The 21147-nt window shown below is 33.2% G+C and overlaps 1 protein-coding gene across 1 annotated transcript in view; it reads right to left on the bottom strand.

The window, feature by feature from the left end:
• Positions 1-21147, bottom strand: part of CDK17 (cyclin dependent kinase 17) — a 108608-nt gene that overhangs the window by 14954 nt on the left and 72507 nt on the right. The window contains exons 3-10 of the mRNA XM_044914734.1: positions 19885-20049; positions 15784-15917; positions 12448-12573; positions 3422-3478; positions 2254-2368; positions 1453-1547; positions 1144-1206; positions 16-139 (exon numbers count right to left, since the gene is read on the bottom strand). Of these exons, the coding sequence (XP_044770669.1) occupies positions 16-139; positions 1144-1206; positions 1453-1547; positions 2254-2368; positions 3422-3478; positions 12448-12573; positions 15784-15917; positions 19885-20049 (879 nt within the window). The remainder of the gene's footprint in view (positions 1-15; positions 140-1143; positions 1207-1452; positions 1548-2253; positions 2369-3421; positions 3479-12447; positions 12574-15783; positions 15918-19884; positions 20050-21147) is intronic.

The raw sequence follows: 21147 nt of genomic DNA, 5'->3' as shown, positions 1-21147 counted from the left end.
CTTATACATCCATACCAAAATCTGCTAGCTTTAATTCTCCTTTTTCATTAATGAGTAGGTTCTGTGGTTTCAAGTCTCGGTGCAATACCTTTCTTCTGTGGCAATATGCCAAACCACGTAGAATTTGGTACAAAAACAGCTACAGAAACAAATGAATAGAAATTAGTCTTACAAATAATAAGACAATCCTTTGGTAAGCATGTTACGGTAAACAAAAAGCAACTGGCCTAGAAGAGTCAAAGAAAAAAAAAACCCGCATCCTTAAGTACAAAGCCTTTCCTGATATAGTTGTTCTCTGAATTTTATAATTTATTATTTTATTTGAAGCATCTACCTATTTTTCTAGTCTGACAATTTCTATGAAAATAAATATTGAAAATAAAGTGAAATGAAACTCTGCATAGTAATAGTCCATTTGTTATAGAAAATGATTTAAAATAAATATATCCTCATAAGCTCACAGGCCTACTAAGGCTTACAATCTGATTATGATATTCTGGCAAAACAACTAACCAACATCTACCCCCACCCGCCAAAAAAAACCTGATCTGGGACAGTGTTGTTAAAATAAGGCATTGGAACTGGTGGTTTTATAAAAATTCTGAGGTGTCAAAGAGAATGGTGCTGCATAGCTCTGGCAAATTATGTGCTATAAAAATAACCTAAACCAGCTTCTATCACCCACCCTCTGGGTACTTTACTTTCTGCACCTCCTACTCAGCCTTCGAAATCTGCTATGATTCAGAAAAGGGAATTAGCACTGTAGAGCTCTGAATGACTCTCTGAAAAAAGCAATTCCTATAAAGCTAATGGTACACTTTTTTGTACATTTTGGTAGAAAAGGGGATGTGGAACACAGAAGGACTTCAATTCTCTGGAGTTGACGAAAAAGAGCCTCAAGTACAGAGGATTCAAGAATGTATCTTCAGCTTACATGTAGGTGAAAAATAGAGCATTAGGACATTAAGAATAAGCCAAGGCAGGAAGCTGAACAACAGGCCTGAAGAAATTCTAAGCAGCAGTTTCCACACACTACATATTTATATGTTTTGAAAACTCTAAAATTACTATTTCTATATATTCCTGTTCCTTTTTATGTCTGAAAAATATAAGGGCTATTTAAAATGACACACTAAAACATACCTTTACATTGTGCATACTCATGATGTTTCCACAGTCATCCATGTACTGTTTTAGGTCTTTATCCTGAAAAAATACAGTACTTTACTATGTGATATGTGATACATACTTCTCAGAAGGCATGGGTGATTTACTTTTAACAGTATATAATTTTTAAAAGTTTTTTTTTTTCTTGGAGAAAAGATACTGAATGCACAACACATAATTTAATTAAATACCAATAACTAAACAGCAATGCCCTGGAGCTGTGAACTCAATTTCCTATGTTTCATTAGAGCAAAAGTAAATACTGAATTTTTGTTAAATGCTTACCAGATACTCAAAAACCAGAGTCAAAGATTTATCTGTATGAACAATATCATGTAAGGTTACTATATTTGCATGTTTTAGATCCTTTAATAGTGAAACTGCAAAAAAGAAAAGAAAGTCAATTATTTAGTCTGTGGTAGCCAGACTATAAAAACCTGAAGTTTAACACATGAACTGAGTGTAAGATTCTCTTCAGTGTAAAACAAAAATTCACCAATGGGATCTGTAGTATAAATTTTAATAGAATCATTTTTTCTTTTATTTAATGGCTTTGGGCTTGTTTTTAATACTTAAAACTATTCCCAATGTTACAGTAATATTCTCCATAACATCATCTTCTGTTTTTTCTCAAATATTAACTTATTGAGACTTACAAGATTAATTTAGATATAGTTTAAGATACCATTTTTTTCCTCCAAATTGCTCATGAGTTGCTTCAAGCCATTTTCTGGATAATCTAGCTTTAAAAAAAAATGGTATCATGGTATTTACATTCTGTATATATCAATTTATAGTTTGCTTTTCCCCATAGATAATATATAACATTTCCCAATGTCAAATATTTTTCCATGACAATAATTTTTAGTGACTTCATAGTATCTCACTATAAACTATACAATAATTAATACTGTTAAATATTTTTACTTTAAAAATTAGTTTTAATGTCTAAATATATCTCCCAGTCCTCTATATCTGAGCTCTTTCTACTTACAAAAAAAAATGAATTCTTGTTATGCAGCTTTGGTTTTAAAACATTCTATATAAACTCTTTTATACATTCTGCTCACAAAGATCTAATTTTACCTTCTCTTATAGCTGTACAGGGTGCACCTTCTTCATGTTCCAACCGGATCTCTTTTAATGCCACCAAATTCTCTGTCAATTTACTTCTTCCTTTATATACTGTCGCATATGTACCCTATAAAATATATTTTTGAAAGACACATCAAAATATCCTAAGAGTCTATCTATAGCATCTCTACAATAAAGAGCCCTAACTAAATTCCTAATTTGTAAGCATATGTTAAAGTCCATTTTTGCAAGGAAAACTCTACAATGATTAGTCTCGGTTTTCTTATAGCTAAGAGGACTTTCAGTAGTACCATATGCAAAGCCTCCATATTCTTATAACCCTATGGAGTGCCTCAAAGTATGAAAACATAGAATATTTAATTTACTTTTTATACTTTTTATCAGATTAACAACTGGATCAGTAGCTTTAGAGTCAAAGGTACTTTACCTGCAATGGTATGCGGACTTTGAGGCAACTAAGTGAGCATATTAACTGAAAACTGAAAATGTAACTGACATAATGTTAAATCAGAAAAATTTTATCAGTTCTCAGACTTTTCAGAATTTGTGTACATTCACTCTCCTTTAAAGAACAAATACATTCTACAGGAGAGTTCTTCTACCATTGCCAAGATAGCCCACAAATTCTCGTAAGCTTCCCTGTTAGCTAATTCCATTATTTTCTGGCTGGCCCTTTCTCACCCTGGAAGACAGACCACTTCAAAATTAGTCAGTACTCGTATCAAGTTCAAGAAAACCAAGGTCTTCTCAGCCAAAAATTTCCTTAACCTTCAATGAGATGTGTCTTTATCTTTAGAGATAAAATTTTGATTTTTCGCAGGTTTGAACTCATTCAATTTCCCACATGATGGCCAGGAGGCTAATAGATAGATGCCTATATTGTGTTACCAAGAAAGCACAATATTTTTTGCTTCAATAAAAGATTACAAGCTATAAAAAATACTCATTTCCTCTCAAATTGATAGCATAATTTCAAGAATTGAAGGTTTTCTTCCTTCTAACATTCTGTTGCCTTTTTGGTACAAGATACAATCTTTTAGACAACAGTGTTTACATTTGTTTTCTAGGCTGGTAGAAACTGTGGACTAATTGTGGAGTTCGGATAATGAACAAGGAAAAAGAAAGGTGTTTTATATTTTTGAAATAGGTATCTGCTTACCTCTCCAAGCTTTTCCAATTTGATATAGGTTTCCATTTTTCCAAACCCAATTTCTGACTGAAAGCAAACAATAATAAATTTAGTATTCTTAAAATTTCAATCCATCTCTTCCTCAATTTCTTTTTTTTAATATTATTCTTTTTCTTTTTAAAGGAGTGCACTTTATTTTTATTATTTCTTTTAAGGTAAGCTCCATGCCCAACATGGGGTTTGAACTCACGACCCCAAGATCAAGAGTCGCATGCTCTACCGACTGAGCCAACAGGTGCCCCTCTTCACCAATTTCTGAAACTTTCCTGCTCTAACGAGTGTCTTGAAATAGAAAAATCTGATTATAATTAAATTGTTGAACATCTGTCAAGTTTTAAAATTCACCCAATGTTGGAACATTCAAGGTTCTAAAACATCAAAGTTCACAATTAAAACTGCCAAACCATCTTTTTATATAGATTGGTTAACATTCTGCTAAGAAAAAATGTTTTACTTTAAGGCCCTGAGATTTTAAGATACCACAAGCATTTTAAGATACTAAAGAATTTTATAAAAGACAACTACATGATTTTCTTTCTAGCAAAACTGCAAAGTAAGTAATTTTCCTACATATTTTCCTTCAGCAATTTTCGACTTCTCTAGGACGGCCTGCAAACAACAAAATACTACTTGTTTCAGGTTTTCTAACCAAAATGCAATGAAAAAGACAAGTGCAAGTCACACTCCATTACGGATCAGGAAACTAACACAGAAGTAATAAGTCTAAATCTGACACCCCCACCCTTTCCCAAAAAGTCTTTAAAAGTAAGTTCTCAAAACCATTGCTTTTAAACCTGGAGCTTGTTTGCCTCACTTCTGTATGGAATCAATAAATGAGGTAGATGGAATACACCCAAATATGAAATGGAAACCTAATATTTAAAAACTAAAAACAAAAAGCCTCAAAAGATTTAAGAAAAAAAATACAGAGATGAAAACTTAGGGATTGAGAGAGCAGCAACAGAAAAAAGATAAACAACAGAGGAGTAAGAATCTTCTTAAAATTGCTCTCTCGTATTCCTTTGTAGATCGTGGAAAAGGCAATAACCTAAAGATTCACTTCTCACTGAGTGTGGTGCTCATGCCCTTAAATGAATAGCCAGTGAAAAGAAACAATGTTCTTTTATACATAATCTCAGCTCTCAAAGTTATATAAATAATACTGGATCCTAAAATACTATGTTTTAGTCCAACTGTGAAGGTTCAACTATGCAATTTTTCCAGAGGTGTTGAATAAAATAAAAATGGTACTTGACAATTTGACTTAACATCACTTACCATTTTGAACAGTTAAACTGCCCAAAGTTGAAAGGCCAAAAATAGCACAGGTCCCTCAAATAGACTGTTATCTTTTTTTAATTAAATTTTATTGTTTTTAGTAAAGCATAGTTGACATTTTTTATCCTTTTGTTATAATGATTTATATCCTCTTAAAAGCCATGAGGAAAACTGTATGTCCAATAATACTTAATTCAACTTTGCTAAACTAATAAAAACTTTGCTCATAGGTGGTATTAATGGACGACTGCAAGAATTTTGGGAATCTTTGAAGTTTTTCTCACTATGTGGTATTTTCAAGCAATTTTATTTAAAAAATGTGATTTGGGAACTGTCACACACCATCCACCCATGTGCACTGTCTTATATGTGACTGAGAGATACTAAGTCCTTCCTTTCTATTATCAATTAACTATGCAGAATAATAAGGTGAAACTACAGTAGGTAACACTTTCCAATTACAAATGGAGAAATGGAGTTTAACTTTAATACAGAAAATGTGGCAAATAGCCCACTATTTGGTACATGAGAACCTGATCCTGAATAATCTTAGTGTATGTATGTTTTATTTATAGCCTATTTAGATAGGATCTTAAATAACTACTTTGAAAAAACTGCCAGTATCACATAAACTACAGTAGAATGTGTTTATTTTCTTATACCTATCTCTAGAATTCATTAAAATCACAAATACGGAACTACTACACTTCTGCCATGAATTTTAAGTCTTGTATCATATCTTAAATGAAGGGAAAAAAACTGTATTGATAGTAAATGGAAACTAGTATAAACAAAACAACGAATGTCCTGAGAAAAATAAAAATATCACCTATAATAATGAGAACCACAAAGAAAAATACGACTGCAAGCTAGAAACTTTTTCTCATCAAGAGTTGGGAAATTTTCTTATTCATTCTTTTATCTTAAGTAAATAAATACTAGCACTCCTTTAAAACATCAAATATACTTTGGTCCAATAGTCCAGTGGCTATGACAAAAATGCTGATAATTTGCTTTAAAGAGTATGTAAGTGGACTACAAATTCACTGTAAAGATAAAAATGTTATAGAGATTACCGTATCATATGAAGTATATAAGGAATAAACTAATGGATGATCAAATATTAATATAACAAAGTCAGTCTTCAGAGAATGACATTTAGTGAGATCATTAAAATATGCTGAAAGTCTACTTTTTATTTTATTTTTTTAAAGATTTTATTTATTTATTTGACAGAGACAGCGAGAGAGGGAACACAAGCAGGGAGAGCGGGAGAAGGAGAAGCAGGCCTCCCACTGAGCACGGAACCAACACGGGGCTTGATCCCAGGACCCTGGGATCATGACCTGAGCCGAAGGCAGATCCTTAACGACTGAGCCACCCAGGCGCCCCGAAAGTCTGCTTTTCAAAAAGGTAAATACTGTACTATAATTATAAAGTTTCATTTAAATTTGAATAATCAATCTATAAGATAAAGACCATTACTGAATTTCATCATGCAGTCAGGGAGAGAATTCAGACAAAAGGCATAGTTATACGAGTGAAATTATCTGCCAGAATAAAGTGTAACCACCTCATTTAATAATTTCCAGCCTTAAGGCTTTAATAATTACATGTAAATATTACTTACTGAATCTTTAAATGAAATTTTTAGAAAATTTTGCTTGCATTTTTATCTGCTGAACATGACAAGATTAACAATAGATATAATGACTAGCTTGTTGACATGTTCTCCTACAGAAATTATTCAGAGGACAGAGGACAAAGTTCATTTATCCAACATTTACCAAGTACAATGCTAGGTACTAGGGATATAGTGAAGACGACAGAAATGATTCCTGCTTTTGTGAGTTCACAATCTAGACTGAGTTCCATCATTAGATTATTTTACAATAGTTTAAAAGTTTTATAAAAACAGAAATAGCTAAAGGAATCAAACAGTAAGCTTTATATTATATTTTATTTTTTAAAGATTTATTTATTTTAGGGGCACCTGGCTGGCTCAGTCATTAAGCGTCTGCCTTCGGCTCAGGTCATGATCCCAGGGTCCTGGGATCGAGCCCCACATCGGGCTCCCTGCTCAGCGGGAAGCCTGCTTCTCCTCTCCCACTCCCCCTGCTTGTGTTCCCTCTCTCGCTGCCTCTCTCTCTGTCAAATAAATAAATAAAATCTTAAAAAAAAAAAAAAGATTTATTTTAGAGAGACAGAGTGCAAGCACAAGCAGGGGGAGGGGCCGAGGGAGAGGGAGAGAATCTCAAGCGGACTCCCAGCTGAGCACAGAGCTGAACTTGGAGCTCAATCCCACAACCCTGAGATCATGATCTGAGATGAAATTAAGAGTCAGATGCTTAACCAACTGAGCCACCCAAGTGCCTCAACTTTATATTTTAATAAAATATAAAAATCTCCTTAATTCTACTTTCCAAACAAATGAAGATAGTTTTTTGTTATTTCACTGCTCCAAGAGAATACCTGGCTTTTTTGGCAGCCCCAATCAAATTCCTGTTCAGATGACTCTTATAGCATAAGCACATGAAAACTTTTTAAAAATGCAAAATAAATTATAATTTATAATAGCCTTTCTATAATTAAATGTAACCGGCATGTGATATTGAGCATTATGGGAGATTTCTGGATTACTCTGGCTCTGCCAACACAATCACTGTATCATAGTTGTAAAGATTTTTTTTCCAAGTTTTTATTTAAATTCTGGTTAACATATAGTGTGATATTGGTTTTAGGAGAATTTAGTGATTCATCACTTACATGTAACACCAGTGGTCATCACAAAAGTGCCCTCCTTAAGAGGTATTAACATGCTAGCAATGCAGTCTGAGCTTAAAAACAAATGAAGTATGTGCAGAAGTTCTATAGATGCCATACTAAAAGTGAATGCATATATAAGAAACACAGGGGACAAAGGGAGATTTTTTCAAACATCCATTTCCCTCCTTGTGAGATCATGGAGTTACTGTTACTGTTAGAAATGTCCGGGGCAGAAAAGAGATTGAGAACCTTTATCCTATTTGCTAATTTTGTGTTCCAAAAATTACTGTTACCATCAGTATGATACGATCTTAATTCTGTACATAATATACCAAAGGTAAATTAAATTGTGAGTGGACTTTGAGCCTCACTTCCACACTCCATGATATATTTACTATTTCTAAGAGACATCCGAACTTGATACACTACTTTTTCACCTATTCATAGAAATAAAAAAGGACTACATATGATATATATTGCTCAAGCCATGAATGAGGAATCCAACTCATTGTTAGGAACAAGCAGATTCTGTAAATGTGTAAAACCTGTAATTTCAATATAATGAGGCAAATTTTCATATACAGACTCTCAATCTACTAGAGCTGCACTTAACAGTCACAAAAATGCCACTGGGCATGCCATCATTCTAAGTGAATCAATGTTCTAATGAATCTTGATTATTGGCATGTGGGCTTTCCACTAATCTAATATGTAATTAAATATGTTAAGAGTTAGAACATCTCACTTTTAATCAACCATAATGAATATTAAACAGCCCTTCACCAATCCAATAACCAGTATCTTTAACATGAGATAAAACAACTAAATGTAATGTGGTGTCCTAGATGGGACCCTGGGACAAAAAAAGGACATTAGTAGAAAACTAGGGAAATCTGAATAAAGTGTGGAATAGTAGTAATACACAAAATGCTGATTTCCTTAGTTGTGACACACTAGTGTAAAATGTTAATAATAGTAGTAACTGGGTATGTGTATGGGCTCTTTATCTTTTAAATTTTTCTGTAAATCTAAAACTGTTCTAAAGTAAAAATAGGAAGAATTTAGTCAAGAGAGGGAGACTGAATATATACGAGTGTACAGGATGACAAAAATATTCTAAAGCATCCTGAGGAGATGGGGTAAGAAGAAAGACAATTCCTCAATATTAAAAGAAGTAAAGAGGGTGCCTGGGTGGCCCAATTGGTTAAGCGTCTGTCTTCGGCTCAGGTCACGATTCTGGTGTCCTGGGATTGAGTCCCGCACTGGGCTCCCTGATCCACGGGGAGTCTGCTCCCTCTGCCTCTCTCTGTCTCTCATGAATAAATAAATAAAATCTTTAAAAAAAAAAAAAGAAAGAAAGAAAGAAAAAGAAGGACGAAAGAGCAGAATGAGTATAGGTGTAGATGGATTTGCACATCTGTTATTCAAAAAATGAGGGGGTTTCTGGTTATGGCTTTTCTCTTCTTTATCATGTAGGAAAAGAGATCATCTGCGTATATTGAGAGGGGAAGGGTTAACCAGAGAAAAACAATATAGGGTAGCCAAGCAATTCTGAAGGTTCATTTTAGGCTGATGATGATGATCATAAATTTATAGAAGAACCAATTAGCCCTATTGTAGGTCTTTCTTCATCAGAAACTGTGATTTGTTTCTTAATTCCTACTCAAAGGATGTATGTTATTTTAACTACTCTATTTGTTATACATTGCTATTGAATATGCAAAAATATAAAGTTTTATACTTTTAGAAAGACAAGGTTAAAATTTTATATTTTATCTCAAAAATATATTTTATTTTTTTAGATAAAGAATATATTATCCAGGGGTGCCGGGGTGGCTCAGTTGGTTAAGCATCTGATTCTTAATTTTGGCTCAGGTCATGAATCAGGGTTGTGGGATTGTGCCCTGCGTTGGGCTCTGTGCTCAGCATGGAGTCTGCTTGAGATTCTCTCCCTCTCCCTCTGCCCCTCCCCCCCATTTGTGCGGGCTAAAATAAATAAATCTTGGGGAAAAAAGGACTATATTATCCATGGAAACATGAGCTCTAACACATGTGAAGAATATATTTCTTCTCCCTTCTCCTTCCATCTATTCCCTAATCCTTCCCCTTCATACATAAACCTAGGGTAGTGAAAAATAATTTTCTAATATACTTCAAAAGACACCAAATGGTTTAGTTTAGCAAGGTAGATGAATAATGAAAAGGGTGCATTAGCAGAAACCAAAACACAGCTGGCATAATTAATCTGAAATCTATAAACCACTTTAGATCAAAAACCAAGGAAGATGAGTAGGAATACTCAACCACAATAAAAACTCCATCACTTAACATTCATTAGAGGGCACTGTTTTCCTTAATTTCACGTAGACTGAAAAAGCTCCTAAAGAACAGCTTTAAGAATTACGTGGTGATTAAATCATACCTTTAGTTCCAATGTGAACACTCAATAACTCCAAAATTTATCCTGAGTACTAATCTTTGATAAAAATCGATAGCCAAAGAACACTTTCAACCAGGTAATCAAATGGCAAAGCTATTTAAATAAAAATGTCTTAGGCAGTGATGCAAAACTATGACAATCATAAACCTGTATACCAAAATCCAGTTGGCACTATACTTTTATTATACACTGATGAATGTCAAATTAACATTAACAATGTGCTCAGTTATATACAGCATAAGGTAATTTTATTCCTTAGAATATGTAACCCAACAGAAGTTTCTGGTGGATAAAAACATTCCATGATATAATATGTAAAAAGGAGAATAACAACTGCTAGCAATCCAGGAATCCTCATCAACTGCTCCTTCTTCAGACACAAAGTTCAGCTAAGTACCAGAGGTCCTGCCTATTTTATCTCTACATGACCCTGAGGATCTGGATTCTACTTCCCATTCCCACATGACTGCTGCATCATCCCTAATTTTGAATAAATTCCTAATCCATCTTCCTGCCTCTAGTCTTTCTCTCCTCCTACTTCATTTACACTTTTCCTGAAGCCACTGTTATGAAACAAAAATGTGATTACGTCAGTCCTTGTTTAAATCAATACCTCTGAGGTCCATTACATAGGATGAATGAAGTTCAGACTCCTTGCCTGGCCTGGTAGCCAAAGCTTTTTACAGTCTGGATTTATCCTATTCTTTCAAGCCCTATTCTTTAATCTTATTCCACATTTACCCTTCATATCAGTTATAATTTCCCCAACATACCTACATTCATACTTGTGGGTATTAGTACATCAAGTTTTCTCTGCTTAGAACACCCTTCTACCCACTGTCAACCTGACAAGTTCCTACCCGTCCTTCTAGAGCCAGCTAAAGCACTATCTCCTCTGTAAGCCTGTGATATGCAAAGTCATTTTACTTGCTATCTCTTCTGTCGTCCCACAGCACTTTATATGTACCTCTACTATAGGACTATAACCATCCAAAAGAGATCCTTACATATACAATCACCTGAACTTATGTCAAAGGTGACACTGCAACAAGGAAAGCTGACCTTTCAATCAGCAGTGCTTAATGCAATTGCAAGGGTCAACTGGTGCATGCTAGAAGATATTTGCAAGACATATAACTCACAGTTTCTTTATACAGAATTTATAAAGAATTTCCATAAATCAGTAAGAAAAAGGCAGAAAACCCAAAAGAAAAGAGATGACAGACTTAAGCAGTTAACTCACAAAAGAAGGTATACCTAAATGGCCAATAAGCATTAAAAAGGTGTTCAGCTTAGTCATCAGGAAAATGCAAATGAAACCACAATAAGGTAACATTACACACTCACCAGAAAAGTTAAAAATTTTTTTAAAAAGAGACAATATCAAAAACTGGCTAAGGAGAACAAACAGAACTGTCAAATACTGATGTGAGTGTAAATTGGTATGACCCGCTTTGGAAACTCTTTTGACAGTGTTTAGGAAAGCTGAACATATGCACACAATCCGATCCAACAGTTCCACCACCCCTAGGTATGTACTCAACAGAAATGCTTACATATATTAACCAAAATACATGTACAAGAATGATGACAGAACCACTATTTTGTAATAAGCAAAAACTAAAAACAACCCAAACATTTAAATGTCCATCAACAGGAAACTGGATAAAGTACAGTATACAATGGAATACCATGCAACAGTAAGAACAAATTAACTATAACTATATGCAACAAACTAGATGAAACATGAGCATAACATTCAGCAAAAGAGGTCAGCCAAAAAAAGAATACATACTCTATTCTTCCATGCATATTGTATAATATAAACTTGAATACACATTTTTATATTTGTATAAAATGTATTTTAATAATTTATATAATCATAATTCAAGTTCAAAAGTTTAAATATGAATAATTAGAAATAACAAAAGCATTTTTAAAATAAGAATGTGAATGTAAATGAAGATTTTAAAAAGTCTTTTGAGATATTAAAATATACTACAAGCATTATATAACCAAAACAATGGGAAACATATAAATCTAATCTTTAGCATTAGAAAGCAGGGATGTGGCTACAGTTGAGGAAGTGGAGTAGAAAGTGAACAGAGAGGGTGGCAGGAAGGGGATTTGGGGATTTCGGGCATTTTCTTTTATTGATTTGGGTACTGGTTACACAGGTATGTTAACTTTGCAAAAAATACACTGAGCTATACCACAATGGTTTATGTACTTTTCTGTATCCGTAGTATATATTTACATATTTAATACATATTCTATACTTCTAGCATATATCAATAAAATTTTTCCAAAAAATAAAGCAGAATATAGCTTAAATTGTATTCCAACATGCATCTTTAAACCCTTAAGAAGTGGAAAACAATAAAATCCTAAAAGCAATGTAAAAAATTTAGTTATTAAAAAAGCAAATATAAAAATTAATGTGAAATGTTTACACCCAGAAAATCCAAACAAACAGATTTGATGGCATAGATACAGGAGACTGAAAACTTACTAAAGAAGCTCTACGAGACCTTCGGCTCATTGGTTGATCAAACGGTGGACTGTTTATCTGCAATTTTTCAAGATATCCATCAGGTATTCTGATATCTGCAGGCAGTGATAACCGCTTATTTAAATCCTTTATTTAAAAAAAGGGAAAAAAAGGTATTTGTAGGTAATCACAAATAGAAGAGACAAGAGCATTTCATTTTTGAATTCATGGGCTCTACTGTATTATTTATTAATGATAAATAGCTGTAAGTTTTATTACAGTTTTAAAGTTATACATGTTGATTATATATAATATCTGAATGCAAACGCATTTACTGTAAGCAGAAGTATACAACATAGTTCTACAGAAATGGTACTCTGCAAACCCAGTTATTTCTGAGTCCTTTCACTGGTAAATTCCACATGGAATTTACTTAGACATTATTATACCATCTAGGAAGATGCAAAGACTACCACAAAATGTGACCAGTTTAATAACTAACCAAGCAGATATTGTAAGGTTTTGTATGCAACATAGTGAGACAATTGAAATCTTTTATTAGTGCTGTATCAACAGAAAGAAGTAAAAAGCAAGAAAAATCTCAACTAAACAACCTCACTTTACACCTAAAGAAACTAGAAAAAGAACAATGCCCAAACCTAGTAGAAGGAAGGAAATGATAAAGATTAGAGTAGAAATAAATGAAATAGAGACTTTAAAAAAAAAAAAAAAAAAAAAAAGAACAGATCAATGAAACTAGAAGCTAGTTTGTTGAAAAGATCAACAAAATTGGGATGCCTGGGTGGCTCAGTTGGCTAAGCATCTAACTCTTGATTTTGGCTAAGGTTATGATCTCAGGGTCAAGAGATTGAGCCTGGTGTAGGGCTCCGTGGTCAGCAGGGAGTCTGCTCAAGATTCTCTCCTTCTCCCTTTGCCCCTCCCCTGTGTGTGCATGTGCATGCTCTCTCTCTCAAATAAATAAATCTTTAAAAAAAAAAGATCAGGGCGCCTGGGTGGCTCAGTTGGTTAAGCGACTGCCTTCGGCTCAGGTCATGATCCTGGAGTCCCCGGATCGAGTCCCACATCGGGCTCCCTGCTCAGCAGGGGGTCTGCTTCTCCCTCTGACCCTCTTCCCTCTCGTGCTCTCTGTCTCTCATTCTCTCTCAAATAAATAAAATCTTAAAAAAAAAAAAAAAAAAAAGATCAATAAAATTGATAAACCATTAGCCAGACTCATCAAAAAAAAAAAAAAAGAGAGAGAGAGAGGACTCAAAATCATAAAGGAAAGATGAGAAATAACAACCAACTCCACAGAAAAGCAAAGGATTATAAGAGAATATTAGGAAAAATTATAAGCCAACAAACTGGACAACCTAGAAGAAATGGATAAATTCCTAGAAACATATAACAACCTCCCAAAACTAAATCAAGAAGAAATAGAAAATTTGAAAAGACCAATTACCAGCAATGAAATTTAATCAGTTATCAAAAAACTCGCAACAAATAAAAGCCCAGAACCAGACAGTTTCACAGATGAATCCCACCAAAAATGTAAAGAAGAGTTAATACCTATTCTCCTCAAACTATTCCAAAAAATAGAAGAGGAAAGAAAGCTTCCGAATTCATTCTATGAGGCCAGCATTACCCTGATACCAAAACCAGATAAAGACACCACAAAAAAAAAGAGAACTACAGGCCAATATTTCTAACATAGACGCAGAAATCCTCCACAAAACATCAGCAAACCAGATCCAACAATACATGAAAAAAAATCAGGGGTGCCTGGCTAGCTCCGTTGGTAGGGCATGCAACTCTTGATCTTAGGGTAATGAGTTCAAGCCCCATGTTGGGCACAGAGCTTACTTAATTTAAATATATATATTTAATAATTATTATATTTTATTATATATTTGTATATAAATATATAATATACATATATAATACATATATATTATACACATATTATATATGTATAATATATCATTATAAAATATAATTATATATGTTGGTATATTTACATTAATTATAGTAATGTAATATATATTTAATATTATATTAATAAACATGTAAATATGTATTTAAAATATAATATAAATATATAATATAAATATATGCTATAAATATATATAAATATGTAATATTAAATATATATTTATATATATATTAATATTTAAGTGGGATTTATTCCAGGGATGAAAGGGTGGCTCTTAAGCGGGGGGGCATTTCTATTCCATTTAATTATAAAATGTGAACTGGGAGAAATTAAAAGGGAATCTTGCCTATATTGTCACACTAAGAAACATAAATCCTATAAAAAATAAATCCCTACTATCTGTAACAGTAACCAAACCATAAAACAAAATTGAGATGTATAGGAACTATGTAAACGTTTACTGAGAAACATATAACTCAAGTACAGAAATATATACCATATTCCCAAATGGTAAGACTAAGTAATGAAAAGATAATGGTTCTCCCATATTAAATGTTTTACATTTTACATAATCCCAAACAAATCACAATAACATTATTAGAACAAAATATTTAAAATTTATCTAGAAGAATACACAGAAAGTAACATCCAAAAACATTCTAAGTAAGAATACATATGTGAATGCAAGAGTTGAAAATACCGTTTTTTAACTGATTAAGAGCAATCTTTTATCAAAAAATGCAATCAACCAACGGGACAGATACCCCAAGCACTGTAATCTCAACTCAAAGGCACCAAAAAAACCAATATTCTTAATTCAAAACATGTTCAACTGTTTTGGAGAAAACTATTTTAATCTATAGTATATACTGAAATAACATTCATAATCAACTTTGATCTCAAGGTTATACATGAGCTATTAATTCTTTTACATGAAGACATAACTTATATGTTCTACAGAAATCAGTAGGTATAATAAGCCATAAAGGAAATGATAAAAAAAAAAAAAAAAAAAAAGCTGGTGCTTATTTTATGTATACATTTTGAAATCTGAAATAAAATATTTATAAAATAAAATACTAAATATCCAGATAAACCTCAGAAATATAATTAAAATCCTATTTTCTAAAAAGAAAACTTTGCTAAAGTATCATTCTGAATTTCCAGTATTTTTGAAAATTCACATTTCCCTTACAGAGACCCTACATGTTTTTTGTGGATTGTTAAATATAATTAATGTATACTTGCCTTGGGATAGATAATTAGAAAAAAGGAAATATTCACAAGACTACTCATTACTAATGCAAAGAAACAATTTTCTTACAATGTCATTTGCCTTCATGAAAATTTTCAAATGGTCATTTACTGTTTGATGTATATGTGTATTCATACACACAAACACACATATGCAGGCATATGGTTACCTCCATTGAGATCCGTCTATGTATACGATTTCTAAGACAAACGCCTGTAGGTGACTGTACTTCATCAGATGATGTCCCAGAAGCTTGGTCACTCTCACCATCTGATCCCATTTTTAGATTTTCATGAACAATATCTGTATCACAAAATGAAACATCATTTATCTTCAAAGAGATGCATTACACCTTACTATATCACATAATTTATTATCACTACAAATAAGATATAGACAGCCAACACATAAAAATCATAAAAGTTTTTTACATTCTGGTTGCTCTGTGTAACTAATAGATCAAAACGTAACTCAGATGTCTTGAAACAGTAGTGAGAAACCTTTCACACTCAGATTATGAAAAACTATGAAAATAATTAACATCCAAGTTATTATCAAGAGCTGAATAATAAAATTACAGACTGGAAATAACATGAGGATTATTTAGTCAGTTCTCTCATTTTCCAGATCTGGGAACTGAGACTTTGAAAGGTTAAATGATTTTGAAAGGTTACACAGCTTAGAGGCAGAGCTAAAATAGAAACCTGGTCTTTTGCCTTTTATTTAGTTTAGTATTTTTTCTGTAAAATAATGTGCCACTGGGTCTACAGCCAAATGATCTATTACTTTGAATATCCTTAAAAAATAAGTTTTTAAAGCCATTAATGGAGCTTCCCCTCTCCACAGTGTTAAAAATTAAAAAAAAAAAAATCAAAAATTATTCACTGACTATTTAACTACAGAAACATCTTGTGACCACCAAAAATCTGTATGGAGGAAAAAATATATTTAAATTACAAAACAAAGTGGTGTCAGGTTTTTTTTCTTTATTATTAAAGATGAAAGTTAAATGGGAGTAGAGAGGAGGAAGATTAATTCCATCTGGGAATATTAAAAACAAACTTATATAACTTGTATAATACCTGCTCTATATTTGCATTTGTCAATCATCCTGTAATTCATCTAGCAAGAACTGCACACCAGAAACAAATGCTAGATATCAAACACATCTCTTACCACTGGTTCTCTTCATACAATTATTCATTCCCCCAAAAGTATCATATTGTTTCATGCTAGAGTGCTTTAACACAACACACTTTCCCCCCCTCTTTTACCCATAAGAGATGCCTTTCCCCAATTTAACAATTTGGTGAACTCATACTTATTTTTTCAAAACTATATTAATTTGTCATCACTCAGTAAAATCTTTTCCAGACACAGATGACTACTGTGCCCACACCTACCACATCCACTGCACTCAAGTGCATTTTTTGGTTTCAGATGATTTTTATACCAAGTTAGGAGATCCTTGGGGGGCAAGATTTAGCTTATTCACTTTTATATTCCCCACACTGAACAAAGTACCTGGTGTTTAGAAGGTGGTCAACAAATAATCCCATAAATTAAATATTAAGTAAAAATCAAAGAATGCACTAGGTAACTATATCTCTTCTTTCAAATGAAATGTTATATGAAATACCAACATGTAAAACAAAATAGTATTTTATAGTTACAAATTTGTATTTTTAATGAATATCTGCCTAAGAAAATGAGAACCATTTAACAAAAAACTGAACTCAAGGATCTTATCAAATCAGTCTTAAAATTCCTCTATTTTTGTTTTTTGTCTTGATAACACATTATTTTTTAGAGAGAGAGTACATGTGCATGAGTTGGGGAGGGGGGCAGAGGGAGAGGGAGAATCTTAGGCAGATTCCACACCCAGTGTGGAGCCCAACAGGGGGCTCGATCTCACAACCCTGAGATCATGACCTGGGCTGCAATCAACAGTCAGATGCTTAACCACCCGAGCTACTCAGGTGCTCCTTGATAACACATTGAGAAAATTCTTACTCACAATGATAAGCAGTTGCAAATATGACAGTTTTTAATAGACTGATATGTAATTTAAGAATATACTTCAATTACATAAAGATTTCTGGAGAAATTTTATACTAAGATCTGAACAAAAAATTAACTTGGCAATAAAAGTCAATGTATTGGTAACTGATTGCTAATCTGATGGTATACAACACATCTAAGGCCAAGTATTCTTTTCTGTCACACTTTTAAAATGTTAAAGATAACTTAACCATGCCTTCTATTTCCGGCAAAATCGGAAAACCTTCCTTCCTCAAGGAAATGTTGAATAAGATGTAATAATATTTTAAAATGCATAGCTGAGTATGAAAGAATATGTGCATAATACCAAGGAAGCAAAGACAAAGAGAACTGAGAGCCAAAAGATGTTATGTATAAATTGACTCTCTTACTCTCTCAGGGAGGGGTTGCTGATCTTGGTAAGAAAATGCTTGGGTTTAGCTGCCACACTGGGATAAAAGAGGAAGCATCAGGTGTCCAAGGTGCAAGTGAGAGTTTCCTAAAGAAAGGCACAAGACTCTTAAAGTACTATAAAGGGCAGACTTAAATCTGTTCTACTGCACAAGGACTACAAAGAAGCATATGAATCTCAAACTATAAATAAATACTTGAGTACCATCAGACTCAACCAAGAAGTTGCTCATGTCATTAACAAACAAGTGTAGTTCCAACATGAGTATCTGTATTTTCATTTCCATTAATAAGACAAAAGTGAAACAATGAAGAGTATGTCAAAACTTCACTCATTTGTCACTGGTGTGAGCAACTTCTTTGCTAAATCAGTTAATAGTTTTTGAGTACTGGAAGAATATTTACTTCTCAGATGGCTCAATTTTCTGCCATTCACAACTGTAAAAGCTACAGATACAACACACTTTTAATCTGCATTACTAACATTTTCAATATTACTTTCTTAAATTCAGACCAAAGATCAGCAAATGTGACCTGTTTTTGTACAGCTCCTGAGCTAAAAATATTTTCTGCACCTTTAAAGAGTTATTTTAAAAAGAATATGCAACAGAGATCATATGTGGCCCACAAAACCTGAAAAATTTACAATCTGGACCTTTGCAGGAAAGTATGCCAATCCCCAGTCTAGACAACAAAACAATATATATCAAGTCCTGATGTGAAGTTTTTTCCAATTTCTCTGAGGTAAGTACTCCCTCCATGGCCAAGTTCAAGCTACAACATGACCATCACTGAGCATGTAGTTGGGAAGAAATGTACATACCATTACATAAAATTTTGACTATACAGATACAACAGAAATAACCCCAAAAGCAGAGGTAATAGTAAAGTGTAGTAAAATAATTTGTAATAGAGGTAATAGTAAAGTGTAGTAAAATAATTTAGAAATAATGACTTTTGAGGATTCATTACTTTTATAATTAGCTTACTTAATTATAGGTTTTTAACATTTAAACTTTAATAATGGCTATATTTAACTACCAGCTTGGAAAATTCCTGAAAATTTAACAATCATCTCTCATGAACCAGTGTGAGACAACTATAGCACACCATTCTGTAGGTTTACACCTATAGGAATAAAGGCTACATACATTTCCCCATAGGTAAACCCCACTATAGATAAGCTCACACTCCCCAAATTAACAAAACACACGAGGAAATAACCTGCCAAGGAAGCAGATAAAGCAAGGAGTAAAACAAAACCCTCAGAAACTTCAGTAATTATGTCATGAGACTATAATTTATGCTTAAAATGATTTTAAAAATCAAAACATGATAGTAAGATGCTATCAAAAAAGACCAGAGAAATAAACAGAAACTTGCAGGTATATATTTTTCCTAAATATTTAGAATGACATAGTGACATAAGAATAGCAACTCAGGTGACAATCATGTATACGAATCATTGCACTGGGCTATCGTATGGTGATAATCTGGAGTTACCATGGTATGACCCTAAATTAAGCACCATCTTGAAATGCCATTCATCTTGAAATCTTGCATCCATCTCCTAGGGGTTTTGTTTTCTTCCTGGTGGACAGGTTTTCAAATGTTACTCCTCTGTAGTGTCAACACTAGTAGCTCTCTAGAGCCTTCCATCTTTCTGCTATCTCTGTTATTTTCAACTTGATTTTTATTTTATAAAAAAAATCAGATAATGAAGGCTGGCTGACTTCCATACAACTATAACAATAGCTACTACATGTATGACTCACAGTCAGAAAGTTAAAAAAAAAAAAAAAAAGGACTGTTAAATTACCTAATCTGCTTCCATTTCTGGGCATTGCCATGAAGGATCCAAGGCTTCCTCCAATAACGCTATGTGGTCTCCGCAATGGGGGCTTCTTGAAGGACCCTGTGTACTGATGGAGGAAGGAATGCATACTGTGAGAGGTTGGAGGCCTGCCATTCTTCACAATAGGCTCTGTGGTTCACAGTATCCAAAATCATTCCATTAACAGCCCAAGATCCAGGATCACATGAAAAGGATTGAGAAAGCAAAACAGAAAACAAAAAACAAAAGGTTTATAAGATCAGTAACATTTAAGAATTCTTTGGCTATCTATACAAAGAACCAGAATTAAAATAATTTCCATGAAAAAATACAGAAAATACTTCAATATTTGAAATTGGTCCAATCACTTAAGTAAGCACTTCTTATATAACCAAAATTGAGTAGCAATCACAAAACTACTAACATAGCCCATAGATTTTATCCATTTGTTTATTTTAATATATCCCAAGTTTGTTTCCAAACTACTCCTACATTTACTAACTGTCTCATATATGCCTTATAATTAGGCATGCTATAGAATATAAAAGACATGGTCCTGGCCTCAAGGAATTTATATCCCTATTTGCTAGACATTCGAAAGGTATGTCAGTTAATGGATAAACATAGAAGTACTTAAGCATATATCAATATAGAGGTTCTGAAATTTCTTACCCAAAATTTGGGACTTTTAATATAAAGAGTTTTGTTTTTTTTTTTTTTTTAAGAAATCTCAGACTTATAAACAAGCAGAAACATTTAAAAAATATAGAATACTTAAAAGTTATTTAACTATAAATGGGAGAAATCCTGTTTTGTAATGCTCATGAGGAATTTCATGATTCTTTTCCACCTCTAAAGAAGAGCTCTAAAATAGGTTAAAGACATGATGAAGTCTTCTATGACAAAGAATTAGTCTTTTGTATTAGAATTATGTTTTACTGGTAGTAGCTAAAGAATTTTAAAAGGAACTTGGCTTCTCTGAATATCTTTTCTCCTCTAAAATGGAGCCAGCTCTTTTGCAGCTGATCATCAGGAGTAAAAATATCTACTGATTGGTTTCCCCTACCTGTAAAGGTTAATCAGACACCAAGAACAGGAAGACCACGTGGCCTGCACCTCTACTAATAATGGCTGCATAAAAGAAGGTGGGAAAAGGAGGATGGGGCCAAAGGGCCCTTGGGGCTCAGACAGAGCCCAAGTTATCTAATTTGGGTAGAACACCAGACTGGAAAAAGGAAAAGTACCTAA

Source organism: Neomonachus schauinslandi, chromosome 5 (assembly GCF_002201575.2).
Source record: "Neomonachus schauinslandi chromosome 5, ASM220157v2, whole genome shotgun sequence".
NCBI classification, from domain to species: Eukaryota; Metazoa; Chordata; class Mammalia; order Carnivora; family Phocidae; genus Neomonachus; species Neomonachus schauinslandi.
This window is presented reverse-complemented; position numbering and strand designations above follow the sequence as displayed.